This window comes from Orcinus orca, chromosome 17 (genome assembly GCF_937001465.1).
Source record: "Orcinus orca chromosome 17, mOrcOrc1.1, whole genome shotgun sequence".
In the NCBI taxonomy this organism is placed as follows: Eukaryota; Metazoa; Chordata; class Mammalia; order Artiodactyla; family Delphinidae; genus Orcinus; species Orcinus orca.
Window position 1 is genome coordinate 40512512 of NC_064575.1, and position 22375 is coordinate 40534886.

Genomic DNA, 22375 nt, shown 5'->3' on the forward strand with positions numbered 1-22375 from the left:
AAAAAGTATAAAATTGAGGTGATTTAGTAAGTAAGTCAAAAGAATATTCTTTGAAAAGATTTAAAAAAACAGACTTTGATTAAGCAAAACAAAAACGTAAGTAAACAATATACAGAAAGAATCAGGACAATGTTATAGCAGAGAGTACAAACAGAGAATATATGAAATGCCAGTAAATTTGAACATTTCTGTAAAGTGGACAATTTCCTAGCTCCTAAAGTTTACCAAAACTGACACAAGAGGAAATTTGTAGCTGGAGTTCTTGCACCAGTAAAGGAATTAAGTCAATAGTTTACAAGCTTTCACCGAGAAAATACCAGACCCGGCCAGATCATTTGGGAGGTGAATTCTATCCAACTTCTGCTAAACAGATAACATCAATATTAACAAAGAAAAACTTCTAGGGAGTAGCAAAGGAAGAATGCTCCTTTATTCATCTTATGAAGTCTATATAATCCTAATACTGAAAATAGATTAGGACTGTAAGGAAAAAGAAATTTACAGGTCAAATTTACTTGTAAATATAAAAGGAAAAATTTTAAACTATGATATTAGCTACCCAAGTTCACTAGAGTAAGAAAAAGCACGAGCAAGTTAGGTCATCCAATGTAGTTTAATGTCAAGAATATATATCAATAGATTGAAATCACCACATTTTACTTCTTTCATGTGTCTCTTTAAAAAATTGGTAAGTACTTATATTGATCTCTCTTGTACTAGGCACTGTGCCAAGTCACTTACATATTTACTCCTTTAAACCTTCTGTCATCCCTGGGGGAAAGTTCTATTTTGCTTCCATTTCTTAGCTAAGACTCTAATCCCCAGGAAAGTAAAGCAACATTTGTAGGTTTTTGTGGATGGTCAGTGACGGGACCAGTACAGGAACATCCAAAGTCTGTGCTTGGAAACAGTGCCCCATGTTGACGCTCACATTACAGATGAAAGGAAAGGAACCATGCACTTACCATATAGATTAAATCTCACATTACAGGTTAAAGGAAAGGAACCATGCACTTACATTATAGATTAATACCCACATAACAGGTTAAAGGAAAAAGAAACATGTGCTTCTCTCAAAAGTTGTAAAGAAGGCATATCCATGTCTAAATATATTTCCCAATTTCTTTTGCTTGTTTTCTGACCTTTGTAGTGCATTTTGCCATGAGGAAAATTTTAATTCTTATATAATTAAATGTATCCTTTTTTCTTTGTATCTTAGAAAGGTATTCCTCATGAATAATTTATTTCAAGTCTCCCAGGTTTCTGATACTTTTACACTTTCATTATTTTTTCACTTTTAACTAGTTGCTGTATCTAGAATTTAGTAATTCTATGATAGCCATATTTTCCCACTTTTGTTGAATAATTTTTGCTGCTGATCCAAAACGTGAATTTTATTTTAATCTCAATTCCCTTATGCTCTCGCATCTAATTTTAAGATGCTTCCTATCTCACTGGTTGTTTTGTCTATCTAAAACAAAATGCTACCTTAAAAATAATGTAATTATAATATAATAAATGTCATTAGTAAACATAATACAATATATAATAAATAGCATAATATAAAATAACAAAATATAATTTACCATATAACAAGGTCAAAGGAGAGCAAAAGTATACAATCACTTGAAATATCCCCCAAAAGATATTTTATAAAATTCAATATTCATTTGTAATTTAAAAGAAAGAGTAAAATAGGGATTGATGAATGCTTCCAAAGTAAGAAGAAATTATATGTCTAAAAGAGAAAGAGGTAAGTGATAGACTTTAGTAACACTGGCAATAAATGCAGGACAAGATGAGGATGCCTGATATAATGTTAAAGAAAAAGTATTATGTAACATTGTGTTTGCAGCACTGATGAGTTCAGTGAAAAGAGAATCTCATAGAAAAGAGTATCTCGTTCTTCTTAATGTATGTACACGTGTCCATTGCATGAACATAACAGCTTATTTAACCAATATGTTACTGATCTGCATCTGGATTTCTAGGTTTTCATGCAATTTTATTATGCACAGTTGCTTCAAACACTAGGACTTCCTCTTATGTTTATATCTTTTGAAAGAAACAATATCTCCACAGACGATTTATCTGTGCTGGCTGCTAGCTGACTTTGGGTACTTCTCAGTTCTTCCCTTTACCTTCCTAGTCAATATGAAAAGGGAAGGCAAGAAGGTCTCCTGTTTAGAGACTGTAAAGGTAGGTCTTGGTGATAAAGTCTTGGTGGTAAAGGCTAAAAGTATTAACCCAGAACAAATGTTTTTCCAGCTGTAACTGTGTGTGATTCCCTTGGCTTGATTCCGTAGAGGATGTAAGACAAGACTGTAGAATCTGCCCTCAAAGTGCTTCCAGTAGGATGAGCTAAGTCAAGTATGGTGGCATATCTAATTCAAGACAAACTATAACGTCTCCTTTTCTCTCCTGGCAAAACTTGGTGGAGTGAATGTAGAAGTCACTGTATGCTTTAAATTAAAGCAACACGATAAATCTTGTATTGGAAGGTGCTTATTCTGGTCTCTTTGTGGAGACGAATTGGAAATTGTCTAGAAGAAGGAAAATTAGGTTAACCAAAGTTAAACTCATAAATAATTGAGCATTAATTAAATATCTGTGGTCTGTGTTTCTCTTTGATCATAATTTCTCCCAATTTATAGACCTCTTTGATACCTGATTAATCCTTGTCAAAGATGCAGTTAACAATGATTATTACTGTGTATTAGGTTTTGCCTGGGCCCTGAAGAAACTATCCTAAATCACCAGCTATGATTGTCACTTGATTTCCTCACAGAGAACAATCAGAACTCCTTGTCTTAAGTGGCTTGGGATGTGAAACTAGTTAGTCTCTTAGATACTGTTAGAGGACCCTACAGAGCCCATTGGTGAAAGTTTGGAAAGCACTGGGCTTCTTAAGATTGATTCTTGTAGTGCTTCAGGAAAGATCACTGAACCAAAAGGATAACGGTGTTTCTGGTTCTGTTGTTAGTGTTCTCCATGGAAACATTGCTGAAGCTTCTGGACTCAATTTCCTTCCCCATGTGTGAATGTCACTGAAAAGATCCAACTCCATTCTATCCCCATGTAACTTCAGAAACTAAGCAAAATGAAGACTCAAAATTCATTTCAACTAATGAAATGAATATATAACGTAGAGTGGAACTGGGAAAATACCTGGTTTAAATTCTGGAAAGTACCAACTATACAATTCTGGATAAGTTGCTTCATCTTGCTTAGTCTAATTTAATGCCCATCTCACAGGATGTTATGATGATTAATTTAATATGTTTATATAACGTACAGTGTTATGTAATTTCTTCTTCGTTTTCTTGAGTAAATTCATATCCTTAAGCAACTCACTGTAAACAATAGTTACTTACTTGCTTAAATTACTCTTATCTTCTATTATCAGCTGAATTGTGTCCTGCTCAAGTTAATATGTGGAAGTCTTAACCCCCAATACCTGGTAATATGACTGTATTTGGAGATAAGGCCCTTAAGTAGGTAACTGAGGTCAAATGAGGTCAAATGGGTGGGCTCTAATCCACTATGACTGGTGTCCTTATAAAAAGAAAATATTAGGACACAGACATGCACAGAGAGAAGACCATGTGAAGACAAAAGGAAAACATGGCATCTACAAACCAAGAAGGGATACTTGAGAAGAAATCAATCCTGCTGACACCTTATCTCAGATTTCTAGCCTCTAGACCTGTGAGTGAGTAAATTTCTGTTGTTTAACCTCCTCAGTCTCTGGTACTTTGTCATGGCAGCTCTAGGAAACTCATACAACTTTTTATGGCCTCCTTGTCTCAAGTTGAAAGTTCAATATTTGGCATCATAGCTAGGAAACAAAAATATCATCTACATTCCTTGTTGTAGTCTTTCTTCCCCATTCTCATTGCTAGTAATTTCCATATTTGGGTCTCTTTTCTGTGCCTTGTAAACAGAGCGTTACGCTCATTTCTGGTCTTACTGCTAATATACAGTAAATGTGCAGATACCGAATAGATTTTGGAGAAGTGCAGCATATAGTTGGCACATGTGTGTATGTGTGTGTATTCATATAATTTATACTTTTTCTCTCTTTTCTTCCTTTGGTGTGAGCTAAGATTCTCTGCTTTTGTGACGAGTACTCCTGAGTACTAATCCCTGAATTTAATTCACCAAAAATTGCCAAAAATAATAATAATATGGGGAAAGAGAGAGTGATAGAGGGAGAAGAACAAACAATCAGGCAAGGGCACTGCTGTGAATTATTAGGGTCTTATTAATAAGATTATGTTAGTCTAGAGGAAATGACCGTAAATATCATCAGTGAGCCCAGTTGGTCTTTACTGACTGCTAGACACATCCCCGAGTTCTGTTCTTAGTCCCCAACTGTATGATTACTACTGTCTGGAAGTATCATTTGAACAACTAAAGTCACTTAATGGAAAAGGAATATGTCTTTAGAGAGTCAACAGTAATTTTTCTATCTGATTAAAAAGGAATGTTGACTGTCTGGCAACCTCAGTCATATTTGTAAGCAGGAAAGCATTGGCTATTAAAAGTGGATGATGTAAAGTGATGAACAGAAACTTTGGCGATAGGTATACCTGGATTTAATTCTCACTTCTACCGCTTGGTAGCTGGATAGCCTTAGGCAAGTTTCATACCTCCCTGAAATTGACTTAATTCAGTCTGTAAAATGGCATAATAACTTATTATAGCATCCTTTTAGGAATTTTAAATCAGTTCTTGAAATAAAAGTACACAATATATAGACAAGTATGGATTCCTCGATAGGTGTTTGACCTTTCATTTCTCCAGTATCCCACCCGCATCAAATAAAGAAAAATACTTTTTTAAAATTTACGAATATTTCATTGTTCTAAAGTTAAAGCCATAAAAATAGAAATAATCAAATGGCCTACTATCATACCATTAGAAGAAAAAAAAAGTGTTCGTGAGAGTTCCATATTAGAATACAAATTTTCCTTAGGCACCTGTTTATGTATGCTATTCTGCTCTTTACAATAAATAATTAAATTTAAAAGACTTAATTCCTCACTTTTAAGACCTTATTAGTTTACAAATTACATATTGACCTATGCTAAATTTTATACCGACCCATGCTAATGAATTCAGTACAGAAAACAAAAAACACTGCACTCAAGCAAACTACATATATATATATATACACACACACACATATATATATATATATATATATATATATATAACTTAAATGCATTTATATCCTACCATGTCTCATAAAGCATTGTGGTAACTCACCTGAATACAGACAATCAAATATAATGGCAAAAGCACTTAATATAAACAGGGCCAAGGAAACATAGACAGAAGATGAAGAAAAGATGAGGGAAATGTGAACAGGAGGACGTGTAGTTAATCGAGTTGTATGTTTTGACCTTAAGATTCTCTGTGTGGGGACTTCCCTGGTGGCACAGTGGTTGGGAATCCTCCTGCCAGTGCAGGGGACATGGGTTCGGGCCCTGGTCTGGGAATATCCCACATGCCGCGGAGCAACTAAGCCCGTGCGCCACAACTACTGAGCCTGTGCTCTAGGGCCAATGAGCCACAACTACTGAAGCCCGCGTGCCACAACTACTGAAACCCCAGTGCCTAGAGCCCGTGCTCCGCAACGAGAGAAGCCACAGCAATGAGGAGCCCGCACACCACAATGTAGAGTAGCCCCCACTCGCCCCAACTAGAGAAAGCCCATGTGCAGCAACAAAGACCCAACACAGCCAAAAATAAATAAATTTATTTTTTTAAAAAAAAGATTCTCTGTGGATAAAACAACATGTAAATAATTGGTTACAAAGCCACATTATTTAAAGGTGCCAGACTGCACATTAACAGTCTGACACAAAGGGACAGCACAGGAAAACTATTCAAAGATAAAGATTTTTAAATCTTTGCAGTTTGAAACCTTTTAGAGCAAGTGTAATGAGCTCGACACACATTTCAACACTCCACATGTTAATCACATGTTCAAAGCATGTCTCAAAGTCATTGGAAATAGTTGCTGTCTCTGCCTCTGATATGTAAAACAGATCTGTGATGTGTAAAACTCAGGAGGTATTGATATCCACTTTTTGGCATCTGAACAGGAAACAAAGTTGTTTCGCAGTGATAATAAAGAATGAAGTAAATGCAACAGTGAAATAAAAGACAAAGTACTGAGGGAATGTATTAACAAAACGAATCCAACTAAATTCTGGTGACCTGGGGCCTACGATTGTACACACTGCATGGAAATACCCCAGCCTAAATACTGGCATAGGAGGAAGGGTACTGCTAAGCCCATCACAGTATAATCCTTTTAAATGTCCCTTTCAAGGTTGTCTCCACTCAACACTGAGTATAGGAAATCTTCCCATCAGGCAGAAACACTGGCTGCGCAATGATTGACCAAGAAATTAACACACTAATGAATAAATGATGCTAATTTATTTCTATCCCTGAGAACGGGAAACAGCACACACTCTGTGTCAATGGTATGTCCTCTTTCCCACTTTTCTAAATGGTCAATTATGTTTTCCCCTTCATTGCTTTATATCATGTGTGGCAGGCATGATGGGAAATGGCTACCAATGGTTCTGTTATTGATTTCTACCTTCCTTTCACTGTGGCTAAAGAAGATACTTTGTATGATTTCAGTTTCTTAAAAATGTATTGGTACTTGTATTGTGGCGTAACATATGGTCTTTCCTGGAGAATGTTCCATGTGTACTTGAGAAAAATGTGTATTCTGCTGTTGTTGAGTGGAGTGATCTATATATGGCTGTTAGGTTTAGTTGGTTAAATGTGTTATTCAGTCCCCCTACCTCTCTACTGATCTGTCTAGATGTGTTATCCATTATTGAAAGCAAGGTATTGATCTCCAACTATTATTTTAGAACTATCTATTTCTTCCTTCAATTCTGTCAATGTCTGCTTCACATATTTGGGGGATGTTTGGTACATATACGTTTATAGTTGTTATATCTCCTTGATAGATTGAACTTGTTATCAACATATAGTGGCCTCCTTTTCCTCTTGTGATAGTTTTTGATTTAAAGTTTATTTTGTGTGATATTAACGTAGCCATCCCAGATCTATCTTCCTTCCTTCCTTCCTTCCTTCCTTCCTTCCTTTTTCTCTCTCTCTCTTTCTTTCTTTTTGTTACTATTTGCATGGGATATTTTATTCTGTGCTTTAACTTTCAACCAACTTGTGTCTCTTGAAATCAAGTGAGTTTTTTGCGGACAGCATATACTTGGATTATGGATGTTTTTAAGGTCCACTCTGCCAATATTTATCTTTTTATTGGAGAGCTTAATCCACTTTTTCAAAACTTACTGATGAGGAAGAACTTAATTCTGTTTCCTGGTTGTTTTCTGTATGTCTTATGCATTTTTTGCCCCTCATTTACTCCATTACTGACTTCTTCTGTGCTTAGCCGATTTTGTTGTAGTGAACTCTTGATTCCTTTTTCATTTCTTTTTGCATATAGTCTATTGATATTTTCTTTGTGGTTATCAAGAAGATTACATTTACCCTTCTAAAGTTCAACCAATATCATTTGAATTGAAACCAACTTCAATAGCACACAGAAACTCTGTTCCTCTACAGTTCCATTCCTCCTCCTTACATTATTGTTGTCACAAATTACACCTTTATACTTTGTGAGCCCAATAACATGGATTTATGATTATTTTATGCATTTGTTTTTTCAATCATGTAAGAAATAAAAAGTAGAGTTACAAGCCAGTAGCACAATACTGGCTTTAGTATCTGCCCATGTATTTATCTTTACTGGAGATTTCTATTTCTTTATACAGCTTCGAGTTGCTGTCTAGTGTCCTTTCATTTCAACCTGAAGGTTCAATTTAGCATTTGTCCTAGGGCAGTGTTAGGAAGTTGTAAAACAAACGCCCTCAGCCTTTGTTCATCTGGGAATGTGTTAATTTCTCCCTAAGTTTTGAAACCAGTTTGGCCAAATATAGAATTCTTGGTGGACAGTTTTTTTCTCTCAGCACTTTAAATATGTCTGGCCTCTTGCTTCCGTGGTTTCAGATAGGAAATTAGCTATGAACCTTTTTGAGGATCCCTGCTTTGTAACAAATTTGTTTTTTCTTTCTCCTTTGGGAGTAAAGATTCTTTCTCTGTCTTTTGGCATCTGAGAGTTTGATTATACTGTTTCTTGTTGTGGCGTTCCTTGAGTTTCTCTTAGTCCTGAAATCAGGCAAAGATTTACAGCAAGCAAACACATACTGAACCAGGGAAGAGGCAATTTGAAAATGGCAGGAAAGCTTTGTGGCATTTTTACTTGCCCTTGCCCCATCTACTCTTAGTGTAGTGATGGTCTTAAAGTGGTGGGGTCTTAATGCAGTGATAGTCTTAAAGTAGCAGCAGACCATTCCTAGTATGGGGCCCTCAATCCTGCTTCAGGAGAGAGCAGAAGAGACCATACTCTCGGATTATTATGTGTATCTGTTCTAACCTGTCTGGGAGCTACCTGAAGGACTGACACAAGATGCTTATCTCTGTCTTAGCTAACCTGGAACACAGTCTGGAAAAGCAGCGGTCATTGCTCAAAAAAAGTGCAAGGTGAACTAACAAAGCAGAGATGGCTGGGGCAGAAGACTGTGCATTGAAATACAATAGACCACATAAGATGCAGGAGCAAAAGTTGGGGGAGATTCTTTGGGAACTTAGAACATACAAAAAGTATGTGTCCAGAGAAATTAAGAAAGCCACATGCATACTCAAGATAAGATGCATGTTCTGAAAACACCAGAGGAGTCTCTAAGCTTTTACCATGGGCTGAGCCCTGACCTCAGTGCAGGTCAGCTAAATGTTGAAGGAGTGATCCAGCAATCTGCACAATGGGGAGAGGTGTGTGGTTTTGAGTGTGCATGTGGATGTGCTTGTGTATATTTGTTTTTGTTTGTCTTAGGTGTGGGAATTCAAGGACATCTCTGTCAAAACATTAGCTAAACATGAACTAAAGGAACAGAGACTTCAGTGCCTACATACGATAAGGAGTACACTCATTGCAAAACTAGTTTGGAAAGGCCCCTAAACAAACAGACTACTACAGCCTTCAACAATCCAAAGCCCAGAAAACCCTGGGAAAGTGGGAGAATCTGATTTCCATAGACACCACATTATAATATTTGAAAGCCAAATGTTCAACCAAAAAACTCACAAGGTATACAAAGACATGGAAAAGTATGGTCCATTTAAGAAAACAAATTAATTGATGAAACCATCCCTAAGGAAGCCCAGACTTTTCTCCATTGCATATTCTTGCCTCCTTTGTCATAGATTCATTGACCATAAGTGCATGGGTTTCTTTCTGGGCTCCCTATTCTGTTCCAGTGATGGATGTTTTTGTGCCGGTACCATACTGTTTTGATTACTGTAGGTTTGTAGCACAGTCTGAAGCCAGGGAGCATGATTCCTCCAGTTGTGTTCTTCTTTCTCAAGACTGTTTTAGCTATTCAGGATCTTTTGTGTTTCCATACAAACTTTAAAATTATTTGTTCTAGGTCTGTGGAAAATGCCCTTGATATGTTGATACAGACTGCATTGAATGCGTAGATGTCCTTGGGTATGATGGTCATTTTAACAATATTAATTCTTCCACTCCGTGACCATGGTATATCTTTCCAGCTGTTTGTGTCATCTTTCCTTTCTTTTATGAGTGTCATATAGTTTCCTGGGTACAGGTCTTTTACCTCCTTAGGCAGGTTTATTCTTATGTATTTTATTCTTTTTTATGCGATTGTAAATGGGATTGTTTCCTTAATTTCTCTTTCTGATAGTTCACTGTGAGTGTATAGAAATACAAAATTTATATATAGAAATCTATTGTATCCTTCAAATTTACCAAGTTCATGTTTGAGCTCGAATAGTTTTTTGATGGTGTCTTTCAGATTTTCTATGTATCATGCCATCTGCAAACAGTGACAGTTTTACTTTTGCCTTTCCATTTTGGAGTCCTTTTATTTATTTATTTTTTCTTGTCTGATTGCTGTGGCTAGGACTTCCAAAACTCTGTTCAATAAAAGTGGTGAGAGTGGGCATCCTTGTCTTATTCCTGATCTTAGGGGAAATGCTTTCAGCTTTTCACCATTGAGTATGATAGCTATGGGCTTGTCATATATGGCCTTTATTATGTTGAGGTATGTTCCCTGTATGCCCACTTTCTGGAGAGTTTTTACCATGAATGGATATTGAATTTTTTCAAAAGCTTTTTCTGCATCTATTGAGATGATCGTATGGTTTTTAGTCTTCAGTTTGTTACTGTGATGATAAGAGACCTAAGACAGCTACAGAGGCTAAGTGACCTTTCCTTCCCTCAATGGGTAGGTATCCTTGTTCTGCCTTCTAATTGAGTTAGTATCTGAGTAAAGAACTGCCAGGTGTCATTTAGTTCACAATACACTGCTGTGGCAATATAGAAATGAATTTGCCTAAGTCATTTGGCTTTTCTCAATTATAGTAAATGAATATACTGAATGAATACTTCAACTTAAGGAAATGTTCTTAAAAATATATTAATGTAGGCAACTTCAGTGGAGAACTGAAATCAAAACAAAGCATTCAGATAAAGGGTTGAAATAAAAGTACACTCAGTTGTATCCAGTTTCCTCTTGTAAATCTCTCTTTTTAATTTGAGTGGACAGTCACTTGAGAATATCTGACTTGCGGCTAAGGAAATCTAAGCCTTCTTGGCCACACTGTATTCCCTTATGTCATTTAATAAAGACACCAGTTGGGTTGCTGAAAAAAGCGTGGGAAAAATCAATCCCTCACATCCAAAGGGCGGCTCTTGAAAATATGTGTGTTGTTGTAGTTATTTTGCTCTTCTGGCCTCAGAAGTTCTAATCTTAACCTTAGCCCCTCATGGAGAGAGACTTTGTAAACCAATTCCCACATTACTCATCATGTGACCGTTGAAAAAGAGCAACCCAGCTCTTTTCCTGTGCTTTCAACCAGTTATCTTCTTCAAAAATCTGTTTGGATTGTTATACCTTAATCTTGCCTGGCAAGGGACTTATGGGAAGGTTCTTATTGTTTGAAAGTTTGGTGCCAGTATCTGCAAATAAAGAAGAAAGATGTGTTTATCAAACATCCCAATAGTGAAGGTGTGTGAAAGCAACTTTTGAAAAAGTTAATCTGTCAGAGTTTAGCCGTATTATTACATTTTATTTTATTCATTGAAAATAAACAATTATCAATGAATCCTTTCTAGATTTTCTAGTTTCCCAAAGTTCCCTGTATTCACATTCTAAGAGGAAAAATGGTATTTTAAGTCACTGCTCTCCACCTTACGTTATTTATAATCACTCCTCATGACCTCTTCCTTCCAAGAAACTTGATCCTGAGAAGTGTCCTTTGTTTGTCTTTGTGGAATAAGTGATGAGGATGCATCCTGGAGACCTGTGAGATGTTCAACTTGTGGCATAATGAAACTAGGATGGAGAGTTCTGGAAAGATCTGGAAAGGTGGCTGGTAGAGTGTGGCCAGATGTGGGAGAAGAGAGATGTACAGAGAGAGGGAGAGGAAATTTTCAGAGGGAGAAAATGAAACAAATAATTAAATAAGTTTTGTTGTGTGGTGTGGGACGCAAGCCTTTCTCTCCCCCTTTCCTTCACAATGTCTTCGTTAAAGACTGTGTTTTTCATTAGTTTTACTAAGATAGGATTTGCCGTTTTGTTTGGGTACTGAGAATGGACCCATGGAAACAGTTACATTTGGGTTATCTCTGACTGTCTTTAATGAAGAACATAAATATTGGCCACACTATCTATGCACATGCTATCACCATGCCTTTTTTGTTCTCTGTTCATATATCTAAGTCCTCTTCTTTCTTTAAGGTCAATCTCAAATCTCATCTGAAATGTACATTTATTGATAGATTCAACCCATAATGAACTGTCCCTTCTTTGTCCTCCTTAGGCTCTGATTATTTACAAAAACTCATTTTTGAACTTAGAAACTGTCCAATATGATATATTAGTTATTTCACCAGCATATGTTATATCCTCAACACAATTATACGCTTTTGTGGGGCTGGGATCATACATTCTGTAATTTTTCTCAGTACTTACACTTACTTTGATAAAAAGCGCATTCATTCATCTAAACATCATTTATTGGGTGTTAATTAAATATCTCAACTCAGTAAATATTGTTTGAATGAATGCATGCATGAATGAGGGAGTGTGCAATAGGTAGCCTAATGTACCGCCCAGTGTGAGAAAACCAAAAACATAAACACAAAAGCAAGCCAAAAAGTGGACCAGGACTTTCTGTAAAATATCCTGCTTTTTGTTGGATGATGCCATGAAAATCAAGATGCTCCTGAAAGGTCTTAATAGCTGACCAAGAATAGTAAACAATTGAAATTCTCTCAGGCTTCTTCAACCCTATCACTGGACACATTTATACCTCTCAGGAATGGTATTAAAAGAAGAGATTAATAAAGCTTTTATAGATGAGTTGATAAATCTCTAAAGATTTAAGTCTTCATTGCCTCCTAGGTTTTCTCTATTTTGGGTTTCCAAAAGATTTCAATAAACCACAGGATAATTAAAAATTAGACATTATCTTTCTTACCTTGACGTTTTTTGATGGTAAACACCTTTTTATTGTCTCCATAGTGCTGCCCAATTTCCACCAGTACAGTACTTAAGTGAATTTTGCTCTGGATGGTGGGATATAGAAGATGTAAACGAATTGTTTGTATATGTTTTAGAATTCTTCAAAAGGGCCTGGCCATGGAAATGCATTGAATATTACTTAAATAACTAAAGTAACTTCCTCAGAATTATTATTCTGTTCTGGTTAGGATACTATCTGCCCTGGTTTGTTAAAATTTCCCTTTAGAGTGGTTTCAATTTTGTTTCTGATAGGGTCCTAGGATTTATTGCCACACCCATCCTGCATCTGTTTTTCTTTGAATTACTCTCCTTGCAGTTTCTGATTCATACAGGGCCTTACAGGTTAGTGACAACCTGGCCATCACAACGCTGGAAAGGAGAGGCCTACTTTTCAGAGGTGTTGCTGTTTTCTGTACCTGAAGGTTTTCAAGAGATATCAATCTTCCTCACCACCGCCCTTGGCCCTCTTAATGGACTAAGCAGTTCCTCATGAAATTTCTGTAGGATATCTGTACCAACTTCTCAATATTGTTCCATCCTGAGTCTATAAATTCCTGGCCACAAGGTAATGTTAGATTTCTTGCTCCAGCCCCTATTTACATAAGGCCTATACTAAGGAACGGAACCCACAGACATCAGTCCGCTCTTCTTTCTCTGGATTTAATTTCTCTGTTACTTTCTGAAACATGCAGGTGTTCCTTTCTTTCTTTTAATCTCAGCTATGTGCTTTTAACTTTTTCAAAATTGACCCAGAATTTACATGTGTCTCCAGTAAGAGTACATTAAATTGAGCTTAGTCTGCTATTCTACTGGCATATTTGAGATCCAGATAATTTGCTACTTAACTGGATTCAATGACCTGTATATTTCAGGCATCTAAAACTCACCATGTTCCAAATATCCCTCCTTATAGTTAGTAATTTTCTTGGGAATCTGGATGAGATTAAATGGAATAAAGTTAGTGAGTGGCCCAGGAATGCCTGAAAGTTTGTTTGTCAGAGTGGCCAGGGAAAGTTAAGCAAGGAAGAAAAGCAAATGAAAAACAGAATCACATTATTATGGCTGAGTTTACTCCCAGGATTCCATGCAGAGCTCTCTGTAGAGCTGCGATGGGTTATAACTTATGCCAGAGCTCTACGTGGGGCTGACACCGTCTCATGCCAAGCTCTCAGTTCTGGCCTCACGTCATCTCTGGTCCACTCTGTGGAGTGGAAACTTTGGAGGAATGGCCAATGTGTTCCACGGCGTAGGAAGAGGGAAATTGTGAATGTGACTTTCTAAATTGTGGAGGAACTAAGCATTGTAAATGTGCCGTGAACTATGTTGTTTAATTTGACCAGTCAGATCAATGACTTTCCCCTTGAATGAAATGCTGCTACGTGTATGAGCAGAAAAACAAAACTGGTATAAGGAATAGATAGCTAGTGGGAAGCAGCCGCATAGCACAGGGAGATGCGCTCGGTGCTTTGTGACCACCTAGAGGGGTGGGATAGGGAGGGTGGGAGGGAGGGAGATGCAAGAGGGAGGAGATATGGGGACATATGTATAACTGATTTACTTTGTTATAAAGCAGAAACTAACACACCATTGTAAAGCAATTATACTCCAATAAAGATGTTAAAAAAAAAAAATGGTATAAGGAGATGGAGAGACTGGGAGTCTTATTTTCCCACCAATTAACTTTGCCTCTGACCGTGACCTTCCCTTTGAGTCTCCTAGACCTTGGGGATGATCGCAGCCCCTTGGGTTGGGTGACGGCAACCCCATCTTCACTAGAACCTCTATAGTTAACTTTGATTTTTCCCACTCCGTCTATCCATCCCATGTATGCAGTCAGACATTTGATCTTGGACTTTTCCTGACAAAGTATGCTTGAATATAACCATTTCTTTTCACTCCCACTGCTACTGCTATTGTCACTGCCTTAACTAGGGCTTTATCTTTAAGTTCTTTATATAAATATATAAATATCTCTATATAAATATAATATACAAATAAATAAAATATAATATTAATTCTGATGATTTTAAAGTCTTTTCTTGATAAAGACTTTTCCTGATAAAGATACACAATATCTTATATAAATATTTTTGTATTATCTGCTCTTTTCTTAGAATTTTAGCCATATGATTCTATCTCTTGGTTTGTCTAGAACTTTTTGATTGAATGCTGGCTATTTTATTTGGCTTTTTTTGTTTTTCTCAGTGGAAACGTTGTTTTGCTTCAAAATATTTTATTCTACCTGGAAGTAGCAAATCTTCAAATTACAATTTTTTAAATGCTTTCAAATATCAATACTATAGGTGTCACAAAATCTAGAAAAATGACATTTAAAAATGAACTACTGCCAGATGTGTCTCTATAAAGCTTTTCCCCCACTCTTTTAGCTATATATTCTTTAACTGCCTCCTCATATGACAGTTTATGTATTTTCGAAATAAAATTTTAAGAAATAAACTTTGTAGTTTTTAGACATAGATTTCTTGTAACATGGTTGATTAGAATTTGCTTCTAGTTATTAATAGTTTAGAAAAGTTTATTTCAGCTTCACAATTTATTATTGATAATGTCACATTAATTTTCATTGTTAACTTTGAGAAAACCTCTATGGATTACTTCCTCATAAGTATTTACTATTATAAATGCATTACTGATTTCAGTACTGCTATAGGTTTGTGCATTACAGGGATTCTGATAAAATACTCATTCACACCATTCCATTACACACATTGTTGATGGAGTATATTCATTCATTCATTCATTCATTCATTTTTGGCTGTGTTGGGTCTTCGTTGCTGTGTGCAGGCTTTCTCTACTTGCAGGGACTGGGGGCTACTCTTTGTTGCGGTGCACAGGCTTCTCATTGCGGTGGCTTCTCTTGTTGCAGAGCACGGGCGCTAGGCACGGAGGCTTCGGTAGTTGTGGCTTGCAGGCTCAATAGTCGTGGCTCACGGGCTCTAGAGCGCAGGTTCCGTAGTTGTGGCACACCGGCTTAGTTGCTCCGTGGGATCGAACCCTTGTCCCCTGCATTGGCAGGTGGCTTCTTAACCACTGCGCCATCAGGGAAGCCCCTGGAGTATATTCTTGACAGAAGAAAATTTCCGTTTTGACTAAGCATTGATGAGAACTGAATCTTTGACTTATCTTTCACATGCCTGATGATTGAAATAATTTTCCACAGAATAGCTTCTGGTTTTGTACTTTTCAGTTCTTTTTTTCTTCTTCAAACGCACATGCTTTGAGAGCTGTGAAGTGCAAGACATGGCTATATTGTAAGGTGGTTTTTGTCCTTATGCTTCTGTGTCTTGTGCTAGGTTAAGTCAGTAGAGTAGTCAGTATGAGTACTGGAAGTTATTCCTGTAATGGGATAGTATATAGTCAATTACATATGGCGGTGTCTGAAAATCACATAATAGCCTCACTTAAAACATCTCCTTAGGGCTTCCCTGGTGGCGCAGTGGTTGAGAGTCCACCTGCCGACGCAGGGGACACGGGTTCGTGTCCCGGTCCGGGAAGATCCCACGTGCCGCGGAGCGGCTAGGCCCGTGAGCCATGGCCGCTGAGCCTGTGCGTCCAGAGCCTGTGCTCCACAACGGGAGAGGCCACAACAGTGAGAGGCCCGCGTACCACAGAAAAAAGAAAATCTCCTTAGCCAGATTTCAAAAAAGCCTGTGGCCATTCCAATATGATCCAACATAACGGAATATGATAGAAGGAAAATTGGCAAAGAAAGAGACGCTGGTCTTACCTGATGGAAGTTAAAATATCTCACTTTTGACAATTTTGCAAAAACTTATAATTCCATGAACTAATTTCTAGGGTTCTTCATAGGACCTAAAAAGGAACCCATAGAGTTGTGGAACAACAATAGAAGCTGCTGTGATGAGAAGCCCAGGCACCGCAACAAAGAGTAGCCCCCGCTCGCCGCAACTAGAGAAAGTCTGCACGCAGCATTGAAGACCCAACGCAGCCAAAATAAAAATAAATAAATAAAGATAAATAAATTTATTTTTAAAAATGTAATACTCAGGTTTGAGGCATGAGAAATATGATGAGGAGAAATTAGCTAATCCTTTCAGAACTTTTAAAATATCAAACTCAGTCTCTAAGATTTTAGCATTATATACAACATCGGTTACTTATTAGTGGTTTGGGAAGGCCAATTTAAAATTTTCTGATCTTACTGTATTGAAATTCACGGCCCTAATGTTTTCCACATTGACTATATGAATGATGAAGTAAAGTCAATCATGTATTTCCTTTCCAACTGGGCAGAAATCAAAATTTTGAAAAGTGTTTGGACTACTGACTTTTGATTTCTTCTAAGGCAAGTGTATAGGTAATTTTTATTCCCTGATTAGGAGAAAAATGGTGGAAGAGGGCAGGGTTAAGAATTAAGATTTCCAGAGCGTGAGAGTTAGACGACCAACCAGAGTTCCTAAGGTTCGGTGCCTGTAACTGTCGCCGCCGCTTAAGCCTGTCAAAGCAGTGGTACGGCTGCTGCCCTCGTACTTGCTACCTCTAGAAATATTCTTGCCAGTAGTGGCGGCAGCGGGACTCAATTACCCCCTTTTCTCACTCTCTCCAGAAGCTCCAGATGGCGTCTTCTGTGGGCAACGTGGCCGACAGCACAGAACCAACGAAACGTATGCTTTCCTTCCAAGGGTTAGCTGAGTTGGCACATCGAGAGTATCAGGCAGGAGATTTTGAGGCAGCTGAGAGACACTGCATGCAGCTGTGGAGACAAGAGCCAGACAATACTGGAGTACTTTTATTACTTTCATCTCTACACTTCCAGTGTCGAAGGCTGGACAGATCTGCCCACTTTAGTACTCTGGCAATTAAACAGAACCCTCTTCTGGCAGAAGCCTATTCGAATTTGGGGAATGTGTACAAGGAAAGAGGGCAGTTGCAGGAAGCGATTGAGCATTACCGGCATGCATTGCATCTCAAACCAGATTTCATCGATGGTTATATTAACCTGGCAGCCGCTTTGGTAGCAGCAGGCGACATGGAAGGGGCAGTACAAGCTTACGTCTCTGCTCTTCAGTGCAATCCTGATTTGTACTGTGTTCGCAGTGACCTGGGGAACCTGCTCAAAGCCCTGGGTCTCTTGGAAGGAGCCAAGGCATGTTATTTGAAAGCAATGGAGATGCAACCGAACTTTGCAGTAGCTTGGAGTAATCTTGGCTGTGTTTTCAATGCACAAGGGGAGATTTGGCTTGCAATTCATCACTTTGAAAAGGCTGTCACCCTTGACCCCAATTTTCTGGATGCTTATATCAATTTAGGAAATGTCTTGAAAGAGGCACGGATTTTTGACAGAGCTGTGGCAGCTTACCTTTGTGCCCTAAGCTTGAGCCCAAATCATGCAGTGGTACATGCCAACCTGGCTTGTGTATACTATGAGCAAGGCCTGATAGATCTGGCAATAGACACCTGCAGGCGAGCTATTGAATTGCAACCACATTTCCCTGATGCTTACTGCAACCTAGCCAACGCTCTGGAAGAGAAGGGCAGTGTTGCCGAAGCAGAAGAGTGTTATAATACAGCTCTGCGGCTGTGTCCCACCCATGCAGACTCTCTGAATAACCTAGCCAATATCAAAGGAGACCAGGGAAACATTGAAGAGGCAGTTCGCTTGTATTGTAAAGCATTAGAAGTCTTCCCAGAGTTTGCTGTTGCCCATTCAAATTTAGCAAGTGTATTGCAGCAGCAGGGAAAACTGCAGGAAGCTCTGATGCATTATAAGGAGGCTGTTCGAATCAGTCCTACCTTTGCTGATGCCTATTGTAACATGGGAAACACTCTAAAGGAGATGCAGGATGTTCAGGGAGCCTTGCAGTGTTATACTCGTGCCATTCAGATTAACCCTGCACTTGCGGATGCCCACAGCAATCTGGCTTCCATCCACAAGTATTCAGGGAATATTCCAGAAGCAATTGCTTCTTATCGCACTGCTCTGAAGCTTGAACCTGATTTTCCTGACGCTTATTGTGATTTGGCTCATTGCCTGCAGATTGTCTGTGATTGGACAGACTATGATGAGCGAATGAAGAAGTTGGTCAGCATTGTGGCTGACCAGCTGGAGAAGAATAGGTTGCCTTCTGTGCAGCCTCATCATAGTATGCTCTATCCTCTTTCTCATGGCTTCAGGAAGGCTATTGCTGAGAGCCATGGGAACCTCTGCTTGGATGAGGTCAGTGTCCTTCATAAACCACCGTACGAACATCCAAAAGACTTGAAGCTCAGTGATGGTCGACTGCGTGTAGGATACGTGAGTTCTGACTTTGGGAATCATCCTACTTCTCATCTTATGCAGTCTATTCCAGGCATGCACAATCCTGATAAATTTGAGGTATTCTGTTATGCCCTGAGCCCAGATGATGGCACAAACTTCCGAGCGAAGGTGATGGCAGAAGCCCATCATTTCATTGATCTTTCTCAGATTCCATGCAATGGGAAAGCAGCTGATCGCATCCATCAAGATGGTATACACATCCTTGTAAATATGAATGGTTATACCAGGGGTGCTCGAAATGAACTCTTTGCTCTCAGGCCAGCTCCTATTCAGGCAATGTGGCTGGGCTACCCTGGGACCAGTGGCGTGCTTTTCATGGATTATATCATCACTGATCAGGAAACTTCACCTGCTGAAGTTGCTGAGCAGTATTCTGAGAAACTGGCTTATATGCCCCATACTTTCTTTATTGGTGATCATGCTAATATGTTCCCTCACCTGAAGAAGAAGGCAGTCATCGATTTTAAGTCCAATGGGCACATTTATGACAATCGGATTGTGCTGAATGGCATCGACCTCAAAGCATTTCTTGATAGTCTCCCAGATGTGCAGATTGTCAAGATGAAATGTCCTGATGGAGGAGACAACGCAGACAGCAGTAATACGGCTCTTAATATGCCTGTCATTCCTATGAATACTATTGCAGAGGCAGTTATTGAAATGATTAACAGAGGACAAATTCAGGTAACAATTAATGGATTCAGTCTTAGCAATGGACTGGCAACTACCCAGATCAACATTAAGGCTGCCACTGGAGAGGAGGTTCCCCGTACCATTATTGTAACCACACGTTCTCAGTACGGGTTACCGGAAGATGCCATTGTGTACTGTAACTTCAATCAGTTATATAAAATTGACCCATCTACTTTGCAGATGTGGGCAAATATTCTGAAGCGTGTTCCCAATAGTGTACTGTGGCTGTTGCGTTTTCCAGCAGTAGGAGAACCTAATATTCAACAGTATGCACAAAATATGGGCCTTCCCCAGAAGCGTATCATTTTTTCACCTGTTGCTCCTAAAGAGGAACATGTTCGGAGAGGCCAGCTGGCCGATGTCTGCTTGGACACTCCACTCTGTAATGGACACACCACAGGGATGGATGTCCTTTGGTCAGGGACACCCGTGGTGACTATGCCAGGAGAGACTCTTGCTTCCCGAGTTGCAGCTTCCCAGCTCACTTGTTTAGGCTGTCTTGAGCTTATTGCTCAAAATAGACAAGAATATGAAGACATAGCTGTGAAACTGGGAACTGATCTAGAATACCTGAAGAAAATTCGTGGCAAAGTCTGGAAGCAGAGAACATCTAGCCCTCTGTTCAACACCAAACAATACACAATGGACCTAGAGCGGCTCTATCTACAGATGTGGGAGCATTACGCAGCTGGCAACAAACCTGATCACATGATTAAGCCTGTTGAAGTCACTGAGTCGGCCTAAATAATGACTGTGTGCACAGGAGAATTACCCTGTACCTGAGCCTCAACCTTCTGGGGGAAAGGGAACTACTTTTTCCTTATCTGTACAATACCATGCTGCAGATGGGTGACAGTCAATGATAAGAAATAGCACAGCCAGACTTGCTTCCTGCATGATCATGATCACGATAGGGAGAGACACAAGAGATGGGAAACTGCTGTTCCACAAGGAGTCTCCATAGAATTTTGCAGCAGCCAGGTGTCTGGAAGGTCTGGAAGGTAAGTCTGGAAGGTCTGATCTCCCTTGGTCTTCCATGGGATGGATGGTTAGTGTGGAGGGGAGATAGAGATTGCCCAGCCGTTTTGTGATTATCATGGATTGATCGAGTCTTCTGAATTAATATTTTTCTTTATATTTTGGGTATTGGAGCTTTTAAAAATGTTTGGTTTTGGGTATTTGTATTCATGTGAAGTGTGTATGATTCTCTTGAGATAAGCTTTTAAGCTAAAATATTCCTTGTTTTAGTTTCTGAACTCTACAGATAAATGGGGACTTTGCTGGTGTAGTCTTTTTATAGGTTTTATAAACCACTTGAGCCTATATCAGTCATTTTAGTGTCTGACATAATGTTTGGAACTATCAGTGCTTTGTTGGTTTATAGATGATGGCTTAAATTCTTTTCCTGGTCCGTTTCCTTCTTCCCTTCCCCCCACTTTAAAAATTCTCCTGTAACTTGGCTAACAAAAAACCAAGTCTGATTCAAAACCTCCCAGAGTGTTTCTCTTAACCGCATCATCTGGTGCCAAATGAAGATTCTTAGGAGCGATTATTAATTCTGAAGGGCACAGTTGTGGTACTGTCACTGATGATAATAATAATGGATTTTTGGCCTAGAGTTTTGACCTGTTTCACCAGTGTTTTACCGTTGGCTGCCCCTCTATGCTGCTTCCAAAAGTGATAGTGTGTGTTAAGATTTTTACTTTCATTTCTAATGTTTGTTTGTTTTTTTTAGTGAGTCCTGTTCTTCCTTTTTCTCTCAGCAGAAATGAAATCCCAGGTAAGTATAAGTATTCAAATATTTGATCAGTAAGTCACAGTTATCTCCAGTACATTAAATAACTTTCATCAAAAAACATGTTATAGGTAAAAAGCTCTGAAGGACCAGCTATGTATATGATAATTATGTTTCAGACCTTCTAGGGTATTATATATAATAACTTGTCTTCTGGACGTGGTCTTGAAGTCTTCATGGATTCAGTCTCAGTAGTAGCGAACTGCACTGCTACTTGGTTTGGAGTACAAATCAGACTTTAGCCCTCCTGGAGGTTGAGTTTTTGGTATTGAAAACCATAGGAATGAAATTATTGTATTTCAACAAAGGATCGAGGGCTTGAGGCTTAAACAAGGCAACATACGTGTGGGAAGCAGTCAGCCTTGAGGGCAGGTAAGGACATGCCAGGCATGCGGCCGCTGCTCGAAGGGACTGTCCCTACTTGTTCCCCTCCTTGTTCCATTCCATGGGAGATAAATCACCAGGGCCCAGAGGTCAGAAAGAATGTAAAATGAGACAAGCAAAGCTGTCTCCCCCCTGCACATGCAGGTTATTTTTGATGCTTCTGGGTTTATGGGTTTCCTCCCAGGGAAGTTAACCTTGAGCCGAGACAGTCTGTAGATAATGTAAACCACCATCTGGCAACCTTCCGATTTCTAGTCTAGATAATCTGCAACTGTAGCATAATAAAATTTGCCTTGCAGCCATCAGTTGTCTTGGTCCTTCTGACCCCATCCATCGGTGCTACTTCAGTTCCTTACCCCTTCCCTTCCGACCCTGGGCGGTGAGATCCTCTTTCTCCGGCTGGTCCGCGGCAAGTGGCACTCGAACAGGGACCTGAAGCGTGAAGGCAATTAAAAGAAAAAGAAAGTGCAGGTAAGAGAACCCTTATGCAAAATATGTGTGGCCACCAGTAAAAGTGGAACTAATAGAGACATAAGGCAATAG

General features: G+C 38.9%; 2 protein-coding genes across 2 annotated transcripts in view; one reads left to right on the forward strand and one right to left on the reverse strand.

The window, feature by feature from the left end:
* Nucleotides 1-22375, reverse strand: part of LOC125961703 (metabotropic glutamate receptor 7-like) — a 129796-nt gene that overhangs the window by 19550 nt on the left and 87871 nt on the right. The gene's annotated exons all lie outside the window — the stretch shown is intronic.
* LOC125961644 (UDP-N-acetylglucosamine--peptide N-acetylglucosaminyltransferase 110 kDa subunit-like) lies at nucleotides 17203-21055 on the forward strand. Its single transcript, XM_049700436.1, has one exon. The coding sequence runs from the start codon at nucleotides 17257-17259 to the stop codon at nucleotides 20395-20397; it is 3141 nt and encodes a 1046-aa protein (XP_049556393.1). The 5' UTR covers nucleotides 17203-17256; the 3' UTR covers nucleotides 20398-21055.